This window comes from Panthera leo, chromosome C1 (genome assembly GCF_018350215.1).
Source record: "Panthera leo isolate Ple1 chromosome C1, P.leo_Ple1_pat1.1, whole genome shotgun sequence".
Lineage (NCBI taxonomy): Eukaryota > Metazoa > Chordata > Mammalia > Carnivora > Felidae > Panthera > Panthera leo.
Window position 1 is genome coordinate 110789947 of NC_056686.1, and position 17433 is coordinate 110807379.

Consider the following 17433-nt stretch of genomic DNA (forward strand, 5'->3'; position numbering starts at 1 on the left):
AAGGAGCTCTGGTATTTTATTTTCTGCTTAAAGGTATGCTCTTCTAGGGACTCTTTTAAATTACTTTGCTTCTGAAGATAGGTAGATCTTGGTTTCCTATATCAAGGTCCTATCTGGCCTTTTCTGTAGGAATATTTGAAATACCACTAGCTAGGCTGAGAAAAAAGTCAAAGCACAAATATGCTTGTCAAAGTTTCTCCCATACCCTCATAATCAAAGGAAGCAGCTTACAAAGAAGAATATGAATTAGTGGCCCTTCCCCTGGAAAATCAACTGCCAAATCTTGTGCTATAAACATAGTAACCAAGGATGTGGATCTATTATAATTTCTTTATCTTTTATGAGTGAAGGCATCTCTTCTGCTTGAGCAAGATGGTATCTGGACCAGTGGGCTTTTCCTTCATTCCTTTGTCTTGTGTAGTCTTGATTTCCTTTGGGCTCATTTTTGGTCTGTCAGGGTAACCAGCAGTGTAGAATATGAGACAGATGCTCTTTAGAGAGAAATCTTGGGGGACTGTGAAACCCAAAGCAAAATCATTTGCTTTCTTCAGTCTCTTTTTCCTTCTCTAAGTGCCATAGAAAATAAATTCACCTGAAAAGAATTACTGCTTTAACACTGCTGCAGAAGACCTTTGTTTTATAAGGAAAATGTGGGAAAGTATCGTTCTTTATGTAAAGACTTTAAAATAGACTAATAGTTTACAGAATTGCTATATAAAATGTGATGTGAATTTATTTCAAACAAGTTGTAAAGGTACCAAAACCACAATAAAAGTTAATATATTATACAAAAACTACTAGAACAAAAAAGCTTGAAGTGGGATGAGGTGTGAAAGACCAGAAGTAAATTAAAAAAAAAAAAAAAATTTTAAAAGAACCTCGCCCCCCCCCCCCAATTAGGGGCAGTTAAATATAACACTCCAATTTTTTCTTTCTAATAATGGTATGGATCAACAAATGAAATTTGAACTTTTAAAGATGACTCAATGTATTTTGTTTTTTAAATGCACAACTGATTCTTCTATACTGTAATATTTCTTTGCTGAGGCTGGAAAATGGCCAGACTGCTGACTTTGTGCCTTTAAAATGTGTTCTGCTTTGATAGTGGCAGACTTTTTGGTGCTGGAGAAGATTCACTAGCAGTCTTATATGTGCTTTTCAGGAAATACCTTTCTACGTAGGCCTTGAGAGATTCAAAATGGCATGACTTAGGCTTGGACCAAATACAAGATCTTTTACATTGCAAACAAACTGTACTGAATAAAAGGGTTAAAAAACATCACAATGACTAATGGAAATTTTGATGGTAATTCTTTAAAATGTATTTAAAAGTATACAGACTTTGAAATTTTCAGTATGAATATCTTGAAAATTTTTCAATTTTTCTCATTTATAAAACATGTTTCTAACTTGAAAATGCCTTAGAAAGTTCTCAAAGGCAGTCAACCTTACATAATTTCTATGAGATTGGAATGTTAATGCATAGACAGAAATATAAAAGAAAATGAAAACTTGAATTGGCTTTCACATGAGGGAGGCTTTATTTTATTACCAATAGAAAGTACATGAAGAAGGTGGAATTATTTCGTTAATAGCTCTCTGCTGCTTTAGCTTTTATATATGTCAGGTGTGGTCTGTAGTACTTCTGAGATGGAATTGTTATAAGATATGTGAAGACACTAAGAAAATCAAATCTGAATAGTTTATAGGGATGACCAAGCTTGGGTGCAAAAGCCAAGATGTTCGTCAGATGCAGATTGACCCACAGAAGAGCTCTGTGCCAATGGTTTCATTTGGGGTCTAGAGACCAGTAGCTGGATACACAGTCACCTGGTGTCAATCAAATATAGGAATCTATCAATTTCTTTTAAAGAGGGTGAGTCTTTTTCACTTGCTTATTCAATAATTGTGGTTTATTATGTCAGGTACTAGATTAACTTATCCCTTAAGTAGGTCACAGTCTAGGAGGAAACATGGGCAAATGGATTCTTATTTTATGGCATACCCTAACTCTGAAAGTTTAGCACTGATTTTTTAAAATTCTTTTTTCTTTAAATGTTTACTTATTTATTTTGAGAGAGAGGGAGTGGGAGAGGGGCAAAGAGAGGAGAGAGCAAGCTTCCCAAGCGGGCTCCGCACTGTCAGTGCGTAGCCCATCGTGGGGCTGGAACTCACAAACTATGAGATCACGGCCTGAGTTGAAATCGAATCGGAAATCAAGAGTTGGACACTTTACCAGTTAACCTACCCAGGTGCCCCCAGCAGTGATGTTTTAAAATGCTGTTGTTTTTTATGAAATGAGGGGAAAGCAATTTTGGGTAATCTGGCTGTTACAAACTAAAATGTCATTAACAGAGATTAAAAGTATCCCCAAATTGGAGGGACCCTCTGGGGTCAGGCGGCCTCTTTCTCAGAACTCCCTCTTATATAAAAGTTCAGTACCTACTCAATTCCCGTGATGAGGGGCATAAATTCCATAGGTTTTTTTCCCTGCTTTTTCTTTCAAAGAGAAAATAAATTTTTTTTTTTAGTCTAAACTATTAAAATGCCCAAAACATTTGATAGAAATTGAATCCTGTCAACAGTGTTACATATGCCAGGATCAGGACAGTGTCTTGAGACCTCATTATTTTATATTAAGTTTGGCCTTTTTACAGATGTAATGTTCGTATTTATTTGAATTTTAAGATTGATTAACTGTTAACGAAAAGCAATTTAATTGTTCATTTTTGGTAGTGCCTTTTTCTCTGTATGCCTTAATTTTATTTTATATCAATAATAATTCAAGTTACCCACCGAAATGAAGGTTTTTCCAAAATCAGTAGGCTTCAAGAGTTCATTTGGCCTTGGGACTGTATATTGACCCTTAAATCTTTCTTAATGCCTGCTTCCTCCTACCCTTTTCTACCTCTTTTTATTTTACATATATATATGTACATATTTTACATCTATATATGTTAGAAGAGAAACATTAGCGTTAGTCTATGATAGACAAAGTGCAGTCTCCACTAGACCTGAATGCCTACGATAAGGATAGAAAGAGGTATTCTAATTCTAAAGAGACATAGCAGATTTTTTTGCAGGTTGGTAACTTGACTGTCAGTCACATTGGCACTGTCCAAATTCTTTGTATATCATGGTTCAATGATGATTTTCATAGCAGGGCTAGAATGGTTAATTTTGCCCTAAAGAGGTGATTTAAATGGTTTACAAATGTTAAGGCAATGAGACTTAGGGCAATGCGCAAGGAATCCAGGGATAGCAGTTCTGATCCTTACTTTTAATTAACATTTTGACTAAAAACTCTTACTTTTCTGTGAAGAGAGAGACTGTGTGTGTGTGTGTGTGTGTGTGTGTGTGTCTGTGTGTGTGTCTGTGTGTGTGTCTGTGTGCACGTGGGAGTTGGGGCAGGGCTGGGAAGGAGGGAAAGGTATGAATGTTCAACTAGATTAGTCTCTGTTCTTAGAAGAACTGAAAAGTGTATGACCTACTGATGTGGGTGAGTGTAATTGTCTTCAGGTAGGAACGCCAGCATATTTTCCACAAGTAGCTAGTACAAGTGATTGTTTAATAAAGATATTTATTGTAAATTGCCAAGCTTTTGGTTGGTAAAAGTAGATTAAAATTGAATTTGTGTGTGTGTATAATAGCTTATATATAATTCTGAAATAGAAAATAATTGATTTTGCATAGTTCTTCATGAGCTCTTTGGAATAGAAATTCTTCCAGACATTATGAAAACAAGCTTCCTTAGCTTACCAAGTATTCAAAAGGAAATTGTCTTATACCTCTTTTTGGTTGGCTGAGAAGGCGTGCTGTGAAGCCACTGTTCCTACTTCATAGTTGCTTTAGTTTTGCTTTGACTTCTGCCATGGTCTGGACGGTATGCCATAGTAGAGGTGGAAAGTATCAGGGCCAACCATCTCTCCATACTCACCTGTCAGAGCTGTAGATGGTGATGAGCTCTCAGGGGAGTCTAGAGAATCTTCTCTTGGTGATAGAGCAGACATGGTTCAGTCTCAGAAAGTTGAGGGAGGAGTCATAGCTAGAGTAAAGAAAAGAATACATTTTTATTTGTTGCCTGTATACAGTCTCATGTAAGTCTTCATATTTTTCATAATTATGCATTTTAATTGATAGTAGTATGATACTTTAGTTTATAATGGCAAAGGCATCTAGTCAGTGAGTACTGTTATTCCCTATGCCTGATGACTCCTTGTTTGTATTCACAATGTGTATTATCAGAATCACTTTAAACCAAAGCTTTTATATTCCCTGCACACATAGCCAAAATGATGATCACTGTTACTTCTGCCCACCTGTAAGCTAATAGTATAATTGTGATAAAGCAGGTACTTGTAGAATTTGTATCTCAATCTATCCTTCAAGTAAAAAGACAGGTGCTCAGTATTTGCATTTAGACATACAGAACTTACTTCAACTATTATGGAACTATATAAACATTACAAACTTGAGCTTGTACATGTGCCAATCTTATTGTCATTTGACCATAGATGCATATACGTATACGTTGACATGTGATGCCTCAGGTTGGTGGCATACTTTCTTCCTTGTGTCTTAACATTTATGAACTTGTGTTTGACTTGAGGGGCTTTTAAGAAAGCTGTGAAGAAAAGTAGGTTATGGGCTGACGTCTGCTTTGTGCCATAGACATTTTGGAACATAAGGAAGAGCCTGCTCTTCAGTATACGTGCAGAATTCGTCCCCAGATAAGGATTTCTTAGTCCCTTTATGCCAGTTGAGAATGGTAAAGTTTGTGACTAAACTGAAAAGCACTTTTGTGTTCCTTTATATTTTTTTAGAATTAAAAAAAAAGAAAAGAAAACATGTAACTAGTGGTGATTTTAGCGTATGTATTACTTGGAGGGGAGAGAGAAGTAACAGAGTCCCATCTTAAGCTCTATTAGATACTTAGGCTCCAAAATGGATTTGACATATTCTAATTTTTCCAAAGACTTTTCCACCTGGAATAGGAAGAGAGAGCTAGTGGAAACATTTGAGCTGGAAAGGCTTATGGGCAAAGGAAAGTGGGCCAAACCCTTGCAATATACCCTGTTCAAGTGCAAGTACAGTGTCTACAGATAAGAATACTTCTTTAAAAACAAACAGTTGTTTGTAATACAATCTTAATTAGTAAGTAAAAGGTTTACATTTTTTCTATTGCTATTGGTTTTAAAATTTGCTAGCCTGCATTCTGAAATATTATAAGAGTTAATACCAAAAATACTTTTAATGTCTGACATCTCTTACATTTCACATGGTTCTTTTTATTCAAGTATCATTGTAAATAAAAGTAAACTTGGATAAATTTGAGAATAAACTTTTAATTGTTGCAAACTATGATTATCAATTTGTAAATTTACCCTTTGACCTAATGTACATTTTTTAATGTAGCCATTAAATTGTCTATATTTAATCTATTAGTTGATCTCTGTAAACGTTTTTAATCTCAGTTGAATGCTGGGCAGTTTATAATTATGTACAAAGGTGTTTTTTTCCTATCAAAGTTGACTTTTGCACATTTTTGGAAATGTTTAATTTGTACACTGATTTACTACTCTGACCAATAATTGTTGATGGGTGTATGAGTATCATGAATGCGTGCATTGAACTACTGTCTGTGTCTTTATGTTTTAACTTCTTTCAAGATGTAGCCATCAGTAACTGCACTGCTATTACTGACTTAAATGGACTTTCTTGCTTTTACAAAGTATACTTATCTATGGTTCTATCTTTGTTGGAGAACTCAGGAGTTCAACATCGCTTTCTGATTTTATATGTATTCTAAAATCATGACTAAGTTGAAAGTATGCTTGTAACTCTGTGTATCAGGGGATGTGTGTGTGGAGATGTCTTTTTCTGTCTGTAGGCACATGTATATATCCCAGTAATTTCTTATTTTCATTTTATTTCTACATTTTTATGAACTTGTTTTATATGCGTACTGTTTAGTTAGAATAATTAAATATATATAAAAGCTTTCTGAGAGATTATTTACTATATGAATATATTTTCAGCTGGCTGATCGAAAATATTTTTTTAATTTTGTTTTTAACCATTTAAAATGTATTTGTATTTCCAGAATTGGATGCAAATTTACTTAGATATCAATTAAAATACTCTTGCAAGGAAGGGAATTGAATTCTCCTGTGAGAATTCTGTGAAATGCAAATTAAGAGGAAAACTAGGTTTTAAAGCAGTAGCAAGAACACTGTCCACAAAATGGCCTTTGAATCCTCAAAGCTATGAAAAAATGTGAGAAACTAAATTGTCTTGAAGAGATGTCAAGATTTTTTATAGCTGCAGTTGCTGTTGGCCTGTCCTGTTGTTTTTGGGTATTTTCCTATATTCTACCCTAAAGATTTAAACTTTTAGTTTTTCTCTTACTGGGCAAAATCAGACCACATTTATAAAACAGTACATTGACATATTGTGATCCTCTGTAATTGACTATAAATTGGTTTAGAAAAGTTTGAACATACATTGTTGTGTCTTTAGTGTACTGTGTATTTTAAGTAACTGGCAGAAAAAGAATTGGAAATTAAATTTCCAATCTGACAATGTTATTGTACTTAAGGAAAGCCTTGTTTTTAATATGCGGTACCACGTAAAAATTATTTGTATTAGGAATAAAGTCCACTGTTGAAGTTGAATGTCACTAAACGTATTATGTTACAAGGAGCCGGTATGATTAGAAAAACCTACCAGAAGCCAGATACAGTGTGGTATGTGCCACATTTCATGCACATTTTGACTTTGTGTTGTTCATTCGAAATTGTGCTTGTAAAAATGTATAAAATTTCTGAGTTTTACAATTTTTATGTACTTATTTTTTCTTGCTGGTAAATAGCTTTTTTTTTGAAATCTAATGTGAAAGGAAACCATGTTTATATTTTGTTAGTGATCAATGACTTTGTTTATATGGAAATTTGTATATTGTTGGCTCACATCTTTGTTTAGATTTCTTGTGCATGAAGGCCTGCAATAATTAGCACAATGAAAATTGCTTTTTCTTACATGTTAGTTCATTTTTTTGAAAGATTGTGGTGCAAAGGCTTACTCTGAGTAACCTTCTGGACTTTGGAATGAATATAAATGAATGGCACTTTGAGTGTTAATAAAGCTGATATTTATTTCCACTGTGATTGATTGTCCAGATCTGTTTTTGACACAGTGTGTTCTCAATTGTCCCTCCTTTGCCTGAGTTGATCACTCTCTAGGACACCAACCACAGACTGACCTGGAAAACATTGCAATTAATCTTCCCCTGGATAGATCTGTAATGTCCTACCTAACATGCTCTGGCATGTCTTTTAATGGACACTTTAATTCTCGAAATCAGAAATTAACAGTGATTAAAAACAAAAACAAAGCTTACTACCAGAGTGTGAGGAATGGACACTCCCACAGTACTAAAGATCATTTACATTAATACCTTCATATAGAGGCAACTTAGTGATGCAAGTCAAAAACTTCAGAATCTTGTATATCCTCTCACCCAGCAATTTTCTAAGAATTAATCCTGTGGAAATGGTTGCAGATGGGCCAAGATTTGTCTATAAAAGCCCAAAACTGAGGCTTTACATGTCCCAACAATAGAGGCTATTGTAACAAAGTATCACAGAGTGGGTGACTTATAACAGATGTATTGTCTCAGCTCTGGAGGCTAGAAGCCTGGAATCAGGGTGTCAGCAGGACCGTTCTCCCTCTGAAACCTGTAGGGGAATCTTTCCTTGCTTCTCCCTAGCTTCTGGTAGCCCCAGGCATTCCTTGGCTATGGCAACGTAACTAGTATCTTCATGTGATGTCCTCCCTGGGTGTATGTATGTTTCCCTCTTTTAGAAGGACACTGGTCCTGTTGGTTTAGGGTCCACCCTAATGCCCTTATTTTAACTTGACTACCTTTTGTAAAGATCTGTTTCTGTATAAGGTCACATTTGGAGGTACTGGAGATTAGGACTTCAACATATCTTTTTGTTGGGCGGGGGCAGGGGGTGTGGATGCAAACCCGTTATAGTCTGCCCTGTGGCCCCTAAAAATGTATACCTGCCCCACATGCAAAATACATCCAGCCAATCCCAACATCCCCCAAAGTCTTCATCATTCTAGCATCACCTCTAAGCCCAGCATTTCATCTAAACACCACCAACTCAAATCTCATCATCTAAATCACCCGGATCAGTTATGGAGAAGACCCCAGGTAAGGGTTCATGCTGGAGCAAGATTCCCTTCCATGTGTGAACCTCTCTGAAACCAGACTAGTGATCTGCTTTCAGAGCACAATGGTGGCACAGGCAGAGGAGGGACATCGCCATTCCAGAAGAGAGAGGTCAAAAGGGAAAAGGGGACATGGGTCCCAAGCAAGTATGAAACCTAGCAGAGCAAGTTCCACTAGATTTTAAGACTGGAGAATAATCGTCGCTATCTCTGTGCTCTGTCCTGAGGAGCCCAGTGGCTGGTGACACTGCCACCTCACAACCAATGAGGTGGTCCATAGACTCAGATTTGCACCCTGGGCCTGCCCGTTCTGGGGGCCCTCTACGCTGCCCTCCAGTCATTCTTCCCTCTTTCTTTCTGCTTCACAATTCTTTCTTCAACTTATCTTTTTCTCTCACGTTTTACTATTAGCAGCAAGGAGAAACCAGGACACACCTTCGACCTTTTCATCCAACTTCATTCATAGTTTCCAAGTTCTATTTTCTACCCAACAGAACACAATCCAGCCAAATCCTCTGCCACTTTATAGCAGGGATCACCTTTCCTATAATTTCCAATAACATAATCCTCATTTCCCTCTGAGCCTCACTAGAGTCACATGTAATGTCTATGTTTCTATCAACAATCTCTTCAAGGCATTCTAGTTTTTTTCTATCCTGCATCTCAAGATTCCCCCATTCTCTACCCATTACCTAATTCTAAAGCTACCCCCATATTTTTGTTAAAAAAATTTAATTGGAGTATAGTTGACAAAATATATTTTTTTTAAATTAAAAAAATTTTAAAGTAGGCTCCATGCCCAATGTGAGGCTTGAACTCACAACTCTGAGATCAAGAGTCACATGCTCTACCAACCAAGCCAGCGAGGCACCCCGACATAATATATTTATATTAGTTTCAGGTGTACAACATAGTGATTCAACAATTCTGTACATTACAAAATGCTCACATGATAAGCGTAGTTACCATCTGTCAACATACAAAGTTATTACGATGTTGACTGTATTCCCTATTGACTTTTCATCCTTGTGGCTTATTTATTTTATAAGTGGAAATTTGTACCTCTTAATGCCCTTCACTATGTTGCCCCCCACCCCCCCGGCTTTGGCAATCACTAGTTTGTTCTTTGCATTTATGAGTCTGTTTCTATTTTGGTTGGTTCAATTGTTTTGTTTTTTAGACTCTGCATATAAGTAAAATAAGGGATTTGTCTTTTTCTGTCTGACTTATTTCACTTAGCACAACACCCTCCAGGTCCCATATTTGGGTTATTTATTACAGCAGCACCCCATTTCCCTTTAGCAAAATCTGTATTAGGGTCCTCCAGAGAGACAAAACTGTTTTGCTGTCTGGAGGCAGAATTCCTTTTTCCTTGGGAAACCTGTCTTTGCTCTTGGGGTCTTCGACTGAATGGATGCAGCCCACCTGTGTTATTGAGGATATTCTGCTTTACTTAAAGTCTACTGCTTGTAAATGTTAATTATATCTAAAAAATACCTTAGTAGCAACATCTAGGCTGGTGTTTGACCAAACAACTGGACACCATAACCCAGCCAAGTTGACACACATAATGAACCATCACAGATATTGAGCAGATAAACTAGTATATTCATACGATGGAACTCTCCACCATGTATTACTGACTGAAAGAAAGCAAGTTACATGAGATATATAGTATGATCCCACTTTTCACTTAAAAACAGAAAAAATATCGGGAGGATATATATGTTACTCAAGTGGTGGGTGAGTTATGAGTGGTTATTATTTTTGCTTCCACATAATTTTTTAAACTTTTATGATAAATGTAGGTGTTTTTGCCTATTACCAAATATTTTCCCCCAGCTTTATTGAGATATAATTTACATACAACATTGTGTAAGTTTGAGGTATACAATCTGTTGACTTGATACACTTATATATTGCAATATGATTACACCACAGCAGTATCTATCATGTCACATGATTTCTATTCTTTTGTGTGTGGTGAGAACATTAAGATCTAATGTCTAGCAACTTTTAAGCATATAATACAGTATTATCAACTATAATTGCCATCTTACACATTAACTCCCTAGAACTTACTTATCTCTAGCTGAAAATTTTACTCCTTGACCAACACCTCCCCATTTCCTCTACCCTTCAGTCCCTGGTAACCACCGCTCTACTCTGTTTCTATGAGTTCAGAATTTTTTTTTTTTTTTTTGATTTTACTTATAAGTGATACCATACAGTATTTGTCTTTCTCTGTCTGACTTACTTCACTTAGCATAATGCCCTCAAAGTCCATCCATATTATTGCAAATGTGAGGATTTCCCTTTTTCTCATGACTGAATATTTCATTTTGTATATATATGCACCACATCTTCTTCATTTATACATTGCCAGACGCTTAGGTTGTTTCCATATCTTGGCTACAGTGAATACTGCTGCAATGAACATGGGAGTGCAGATACTTCTTTGAGACCCTGTTTTCATTTCCTTAGGATGGATACCCAGAAGTGAGATTCCTGGATCATATGGGAGTTCTATTTTTAATTTTTGAGGAACCTCCACACTGTTTTAATACTGGCAGTACCAATTTATAGTCCCACCAACAGTACACCAGCGTTCCCTTTTCTCCACATGTTTGCCAACATCTGTTGTCCCTTTTTTTTTAAAGTTTATTTATTTTGAGAGCGGGGTAGGGGCAGAGAGAGAGGGAGAGATAGAATCCTAAGCAGGCTCCATGCTGTCAGTGCTGAGCCTGATTCAAGGCTCCATCGCATGAACCATGATATTGTGACATGAGCCAATATCAAGAGTCAGACGCTTAACCAACTGAGCCACCCAGGCGCCCTAACATCTGTTATATCTTATAGTGTTCGAACAGGTGTGGAGGTGATAGCTCATTGTGGTTTTGATTTGTATTTCCCTGATGATTAGTGATGTTGAGCATCTTTTCATGTGTCTGTTGGCCACTTGTATGTCTTCTTTGGAAAAATACTCAGTTCGTCTGCCCATTTTTATTTATTTATTTTTTAATGTTTATTTCTGAGAGAGAGAGAGGGGGAGAGAGAGAGAGAGAGAGAGAGAGAGAGACAGCCAGCCAGACAGAACATGAGCAGGGAAGGCCAGAGAAAGAGGGAGACACAGAATCTGAAGCAGGCTCCAGGCTCCGAGCTGTCAGCACAGAGCCCAACGTAGGGCTGGAACTCAAAAACCACAAGATCATGACTTGAGCTGAAGTTGGACGCTTAACCGACTTAACACACCACCCAGGTGCTCCTCGACTGCCCATTTTTAAATTGGATTATTTATTTTTGAGCTATTGAGTTCTTTATATTTTTTGGAATATTAACCCTTTATCAGATAAATAGTTTGAAATTATTTTCTCCCATTTTGTAAGTTGCCTTTTCATTTGGTTATTTCTTTTGCCATGCAGAAACTTTTTAGTTTATTGTAGTCCCACTTATTTCTTTTTGCTTTTGTTACTTGTGCTTTTGGTGTCACATCCAAAAAATTGTTGCCAAGAGCAATGTCAAGGAGTTTTCCCCCTATGTTTTCTTTTAGGAGTTATAAGGTCTCAGATTTTACATTTAAGTCTTTAATTCACTTAGAGCTGATTTTTATGAGTAGTGTTCCTCTGCACGTGGTTATCCAGTTTCCCCAACACCATTTCTTGGAGAGATTAAGCTTCCCCCATTGAATATTTTTGTCAAATATTAGTTCACAAAATATTTTCTTAATTATGAAAATGTTAGATTGGCCATTCTTCCCCATCACCTCCTTCAGTAAAATTAAGCAGGTTTGGCAGTAAGAGCTTTTAAAAAGTCCATATGTTTAACCCAATATTTCTATTTCTCTGAATTTGACTTAGGAAAACAATCCCAGATAGAGTTAAAGATTTATATCTGATGATGTTCATTACAGGACTATTTATATAATAGGATAAATTGTAACTACTCTAATGCTCCCAAATTAGGGTTTCGTTAAATAAATCATGATAAAGTGATAACATGAAAAATTAAATAGTCATTAAACATTCATTCTAACAAAGGGTGAAAAGGCTTAGTTTTTAGGAGGATATACAATCATATGTCCATGTAACATCTTCATAGTATAAAAACACCTACTCATAGAAAAAAAATGCCTGGAAGAAAATAAACCAAAATGTAAATAGCTACGAGTGGCATTGTATATGATTTAAATAGCTTTCACTATGCTTTTCCTTTTTTTCAAGATTTTTACATGGCATGTAGTACTGTAATCAGATGAAAACTAGAGAAGCAGAAAATCCAGTGTAGGGTGTGGTTCCTCCACTTCTTGAGTGAAACTCTTTTAGAGCAGGGACCAAAAAAATCTTCAATTTACTGAAAGCCATTTAGCTGAGAACTGATCTCTCCATTACAAATCCGGTGGCTGAATCTCAGTCTTCAATTTGCTCAACTGATTGGCAGCGTCTAACACAGCTGATCACTTGCTCCACCTTGAAATGCCATGAAATGAAAGCAGGACTTCCAGGACTCCCCATTTCCCTACTTCTCTGAGCGCTCCTTGATTGGCATTGCCCTGGTTCTCTACCTTCCAGCCTCTTCGCTGTGAAATGTTCCTAGAGCTTTTCTTTACCTACATTCATTCCCTAGGCAGCCACAATCAGTTCTATAGCTTCAGTACCGTATGCTGGCAATTCCCCAACTTCTGTTTCTAGGTCCCTGAACTTCAGGCTTACATCCAACTGCCTTCAATTGTCTATTAGAACACTGCCATAGACTGAATTGTGTTCTCCTTAAAATCTGTATGTCGCAGCCCTAACTGCTAATGTGAACTGTATTCAGAGAACCTGTAGGGAAGTGATAAAATTAAATGAAGTCATACACGTGGGGCTCTAATCTGGAAAAGCTGTTGTTCTTATGTGAAGAGGAAGAGGCATCAGAGTTTTTGCCCTTCCCTCAACCCCACGGTGAGGTCACAGTGAGAAAGGAGGAAGGTGGTAATCTGCAAGCCAGGAAGAGAGCAGAACTATGATCTTGGACTGCCAACCTCCAGAATTGTGAGAAAATAAATTTCTGTTGTTTAAGTCACACAGCCTGGGGTATTTTATTATGGCACTCAAACAGACACATTCAATATGTCCAAACCCCTCCCCTCCCTTCAAACCTGTACCTTCTTTCTTCTGAGAGCGGGGAGGGGGAGTGGGGTGGAGAGAGGAGCAAAGGGAAACAGAGAATCCTAAGTAGGCTTCATGCTCAGCGCAGAGCCCCACGGGGCTTGATCCCATGACCCTGGGACCATGACCTGAGCCGAAATCAAAAGTCACTCAACTGACTGAGCCATCCAGCCAATCCAAACCTGTACCTTCTTTAAGGTTCCTCAATTTTGAAGTTGCTGCAGCCAAAAATCTTGGAGTTATCCTTTACTCCTCTGTCACTTTCAATACCCAGTCTGTCAGCAAATCCTGCTCTATCTTCAAAATACATTCAGACTGGAACAACTGTTTCTCATCTTTATCCCCACCACCCTAGTAAAGCCAGCAATTTCTCAACTGGAGTGCTGCAGTCATTGCCCTTGACCTCGTAAAGGCTATCTTCAACACAGCAGCTAGTGTAGACTGACTTTTTAATATTAAATCAGATTGTCATTTCTCTGCTCAAAACTCTCCAGTAGTTTCCTATTTTGTAATAAAATCTGTAAGTTTTTGCAATGGCCTATAAGGCTCTATATCAGTGGTTCTCATCTTGTGGATGACAAGACTGCTGTGCCCCTAGAGTTTTACCATTCAATAGGTCTGGGGTGGGGCCGGATACTTTGCATCTGTGCCTTTCTCATCAGTTTGAACCAATTTCCGTCTGACGGCGATGCAGCCAGGGGACCCCACTTTGAGAACCACTACCTACATGTACAGTAGTGGGTCCTCTCTCCTTCTTTCAGCCACACTACTCCCCTCTCGTCTTCCTGTTAGACGCCAAACTTGTGTGGCCGAGTCCTAGGCTCGGACTGCTCCTCTCTTGGAGGACAGCGTCTGGCTTTTCCAGATCTTTTGCTCAAGTAATGACACTTCAGAGGGGCATTGGCGGGGGGGTCTCTCTGTTTGGAATGGCGCTGTTACTCTGGGCCCTGTTTTATTTCTTCTTAGAGTACAGAACGCCGTATGCGTTTACTGCCCACATCCCTGTCAGAATTTAGGACCTTTACTTTGTTCACTATCCTACCCCAAGACTAAAACAGTGGCTGGACGCTTTATGCGCCTGGACGCATAAACATGCTCAATAAATATTTCATTGACTGACTACAGGAAAGAACGGCTGGGGAAAAAGGGCCTGCAACACGGGAACACAACAGACACCCCTTAGTCTGCCGGCTAGCTCGCCCACCCAACGACCCGCCGCCCAGAGGCGGGACTTCCTGTGCGTTTGCCGGAAGAGCGTCCGGTGTGAACCGGAAGCCCCGTTGGGAGCAGCCGCCGCGGAGACCCGGCGGCACAGGCCGTGTGGTGCTGTTGCTGCCATGGGCAAAAGAGACCGGGGAGACCGCGGTGAGACGTGGCGCGGGCGCTCTGGGGCCTGCCTGCGCTCGCCTTCCCCGTCGTCCTGTGTCGTAGCCGCTCCGGGCTTCTCAGCGGCTGCCAGCCCCGCAGTGTCTCGCGGCCTGTTCATGCTGTCGCGACAAGCTGCTGGGCAGGGGGCGATCCCTGACCTTTGGGCCGCCTTGCGTCGTGGGCCGGGTGGGAAGCGTTGGAGGGAGAGGACGCCAGCGGCACGCAGGTGGCTCTTGGCTAGGGGTGCATGGCGTTGGTGAATGAAGTACTGCTGCTGCCAGGTTCCCTCGAAATGTCGCTCAGCAGTGCGGAGGGAACCTTAGGCTCCTGCTGCGCTTACTTCTGTGTCCGTATCTGCAGATAAGAAGAAGTCCAAGAAGCGGCACTACGAGGATGAAGAAGAAGATGACGACGACGTCCCCGGGAACGACTCTCAGGAGGCGGTCCCCTCGGCGGCTGGGAAGCAGGTGGATGAGTCCGGCACCAAAGTTGATGAATATGGAGCCAAGGACTACAGGCTGCAGATGCCGCTGAAGGACGACCACACCTCGAGGCCCCTCTGGGTGGTAAGCATACCCTCCGCCAGGGCAGAGCCAAGCTGGTTCGGTTTTTGGACCCCAAATGGAAATGCAGGGTACTGCCCTCCAGAGCTGGCTGGGAGACGGCTTTCACACATGCTGTTTGAGCAGCCTGAGAAGGAGCAGGTACCCAGGGCACACTAGCCTTTGTTTCTAGCCCCTCCTTCTCCCCTTCCCTTCAGTTCTACCACATGCGTGGAAATACTTTTTTATTTACTGAGCAAATGCCGTTTATTGTGTAACATTTTAATTACCCATCTACAAAAAGTAATGGAAGCTATATATTTGCTAGGCCACTCTGTTGCTCAGCTCGAAGTAGGTAATAATCTACGTTCGTTTGAAACCTAACCTAAAGGTACCTTGAAGATAGCCAATAAGGTAGGCTTTCCCTGTGAAGAAGAGTGGAAACCGACTTCGGAAACCTGCTCTTCTAATCTCTCCATTCCTTGGATCTGATTAAAGTAACAGGCCCACAGTTGGCTGAAGGAGGGCTTACAAAAATATCCGTGGTGTTAAAGATCCCTTTTTGGGCAGCTTATCTTTTCTGGGTAATGGTGTGGGAAAGAGTCTAATAGTCTCTACACTTCATTTGTTTTTTTTTGTTTTTTGTTTTGTCTGTCATGTCCATTTGGTGTTTCTTAGGCTCCTGATGGCCACATCTTCTTAGAAGCCTTCTCTCCGGTTTACAAATATGCTCAAGACTTCCTGGTGGCTATTGCAGAGCCAGTGTGCCGACCAACCCACGTGCATGAGTACAAACTAACTGCCTACTCCCTGTATGCAGCTGTCAGTGTTGGGCTACAAACTAGTGACATCACTGAATACCTCAGGAAGCTCAGCAAGACGGGAGTCCCTGATGGAATTATTCAGTTTATTAAGGCAAGTGGGGAGCTAAGGCCAGCTCTTTTGCCTTCCTTGTGAATGTGTTAATAGTGGACAGGTGCTACCCATTGTCAACCTGTGGCCATCATGAAGATGCCATTCATATCTCGTGTGGAGAGACATAACTGATTCCCGCAGCTGCTTCTCTTCTGGATCTCTTCTTGCTGAGGCCACACTTCTGATGAGCGCTCTGATACGATGAACACTAACACATTGGGGATACTAATTCAGGCCCATTCTGGCCAGGGTTATTTGGGAATGCAGCCAGAAGTGAATGGTGTTTTGGACTGAATTGTGTCCCCTCCAAAATTCATATGAAGCTGTAACCCCTAATGTGATTATATTTGTAATGAGGAAGTAATTAAGGTTAAATGGGGTCATAAGAGTGGGGCCCAGATCCAATAGGATTAGCATCCTTTTAAGAATAGTCACCCAGAAAGCTCAGGTGCTCTCTTTGCACGTGCACAAGGAAGAGGTCATATGGGCACATAGTGAAAAGGTAGTCAGGAAGAGAGCCTTAACTAAAAACTAATCACTGGCACCTTGATGGAGGACTTCTAGAAATGTTTCTGTTGTTAAATCACCCAGTCTGTGGTGTTTTGAACAGCAGCTGAGCAGACTAATATAAGTGGTAAACTCTGTCTAAGGCTGAATTCCTGCACGGGACCAATAGTCAACACTTTCCATTAGGGAAAATCAAAAAGAACTTGCAAGTGTTGAAGTGGATAGGGTTCCATATGAAGAGCATTGGACATGCTTGGGTTTGTCCTGAGAGACAGGTCAATGCCATTCAGAATAGATGACAGTGGCTTTTGTCACCTTCAGCTGATCTAAGGGAGTTGGATTCAGACCCCCAGATCTGGTGAGTGCCACAGACCGTCAGTACAGTGATGCATCCGATCTCAGGGAAGCTGACAGGAGCCCTGGTAGGAGTTCTGTCTTCTTGTGATATGGAAAGGTGCCCAGGGAAAAGGGCCTCACCTTGCTGGAATGAACCCTGCATTAGCACGCTGGCTGTGCTCAGTCTTGGCCTGGAGCTGCCTGCAGGAATGTAGGTGTTGGTATAATGCAGCAGGGGATCCAGAAGGGCAGCAGCAGGGGCTGGTCACAGCCTGAGAGCTGAGCGGCAGATCTCCACGGCCACCACACAACCTCTGCTGCTTTCCGTCCTGAAGATTGTTGGGAACCTAGAAGATTTCAGCCCTAGTCTCTTCTGTCAA

General features: G+C 39.9%; 1 protein-coding gene across 2 annotated transcripts in view; it reads left to right on the forward strand.

Moving 5' to 3' along the window:
* Window positions 1-14659: 14659 nt before the first annotated feature.
* ERCC3 (ERCC excision repair 3, TFIIH core complex helicase subunit) overlaps window positions 14660-17433 on the forward strand; it is a 28216-nt gene continuing 25442 nt past the window's right edge. For both annotated transcript variants that reach the window (XM_042954105.1, XM_042954106.1), the window contains exons 1-3: window positions 14660-14750; window positions 15114-15319; window positions 15974-16210. In XM_042954105.1, coding sequence (XP_042810039.1) covers window positions 14723-14750; window positions 15114-15319; window positions 15974-16210 — 471 coding nt within the window. In that variant the 5' untranslated portion in view covers window positions 14660-14722. The remainder of the gene's footprint in view (window positions 14751-15113; window positions 15320-15973; window positions 16211-17433) is intronic.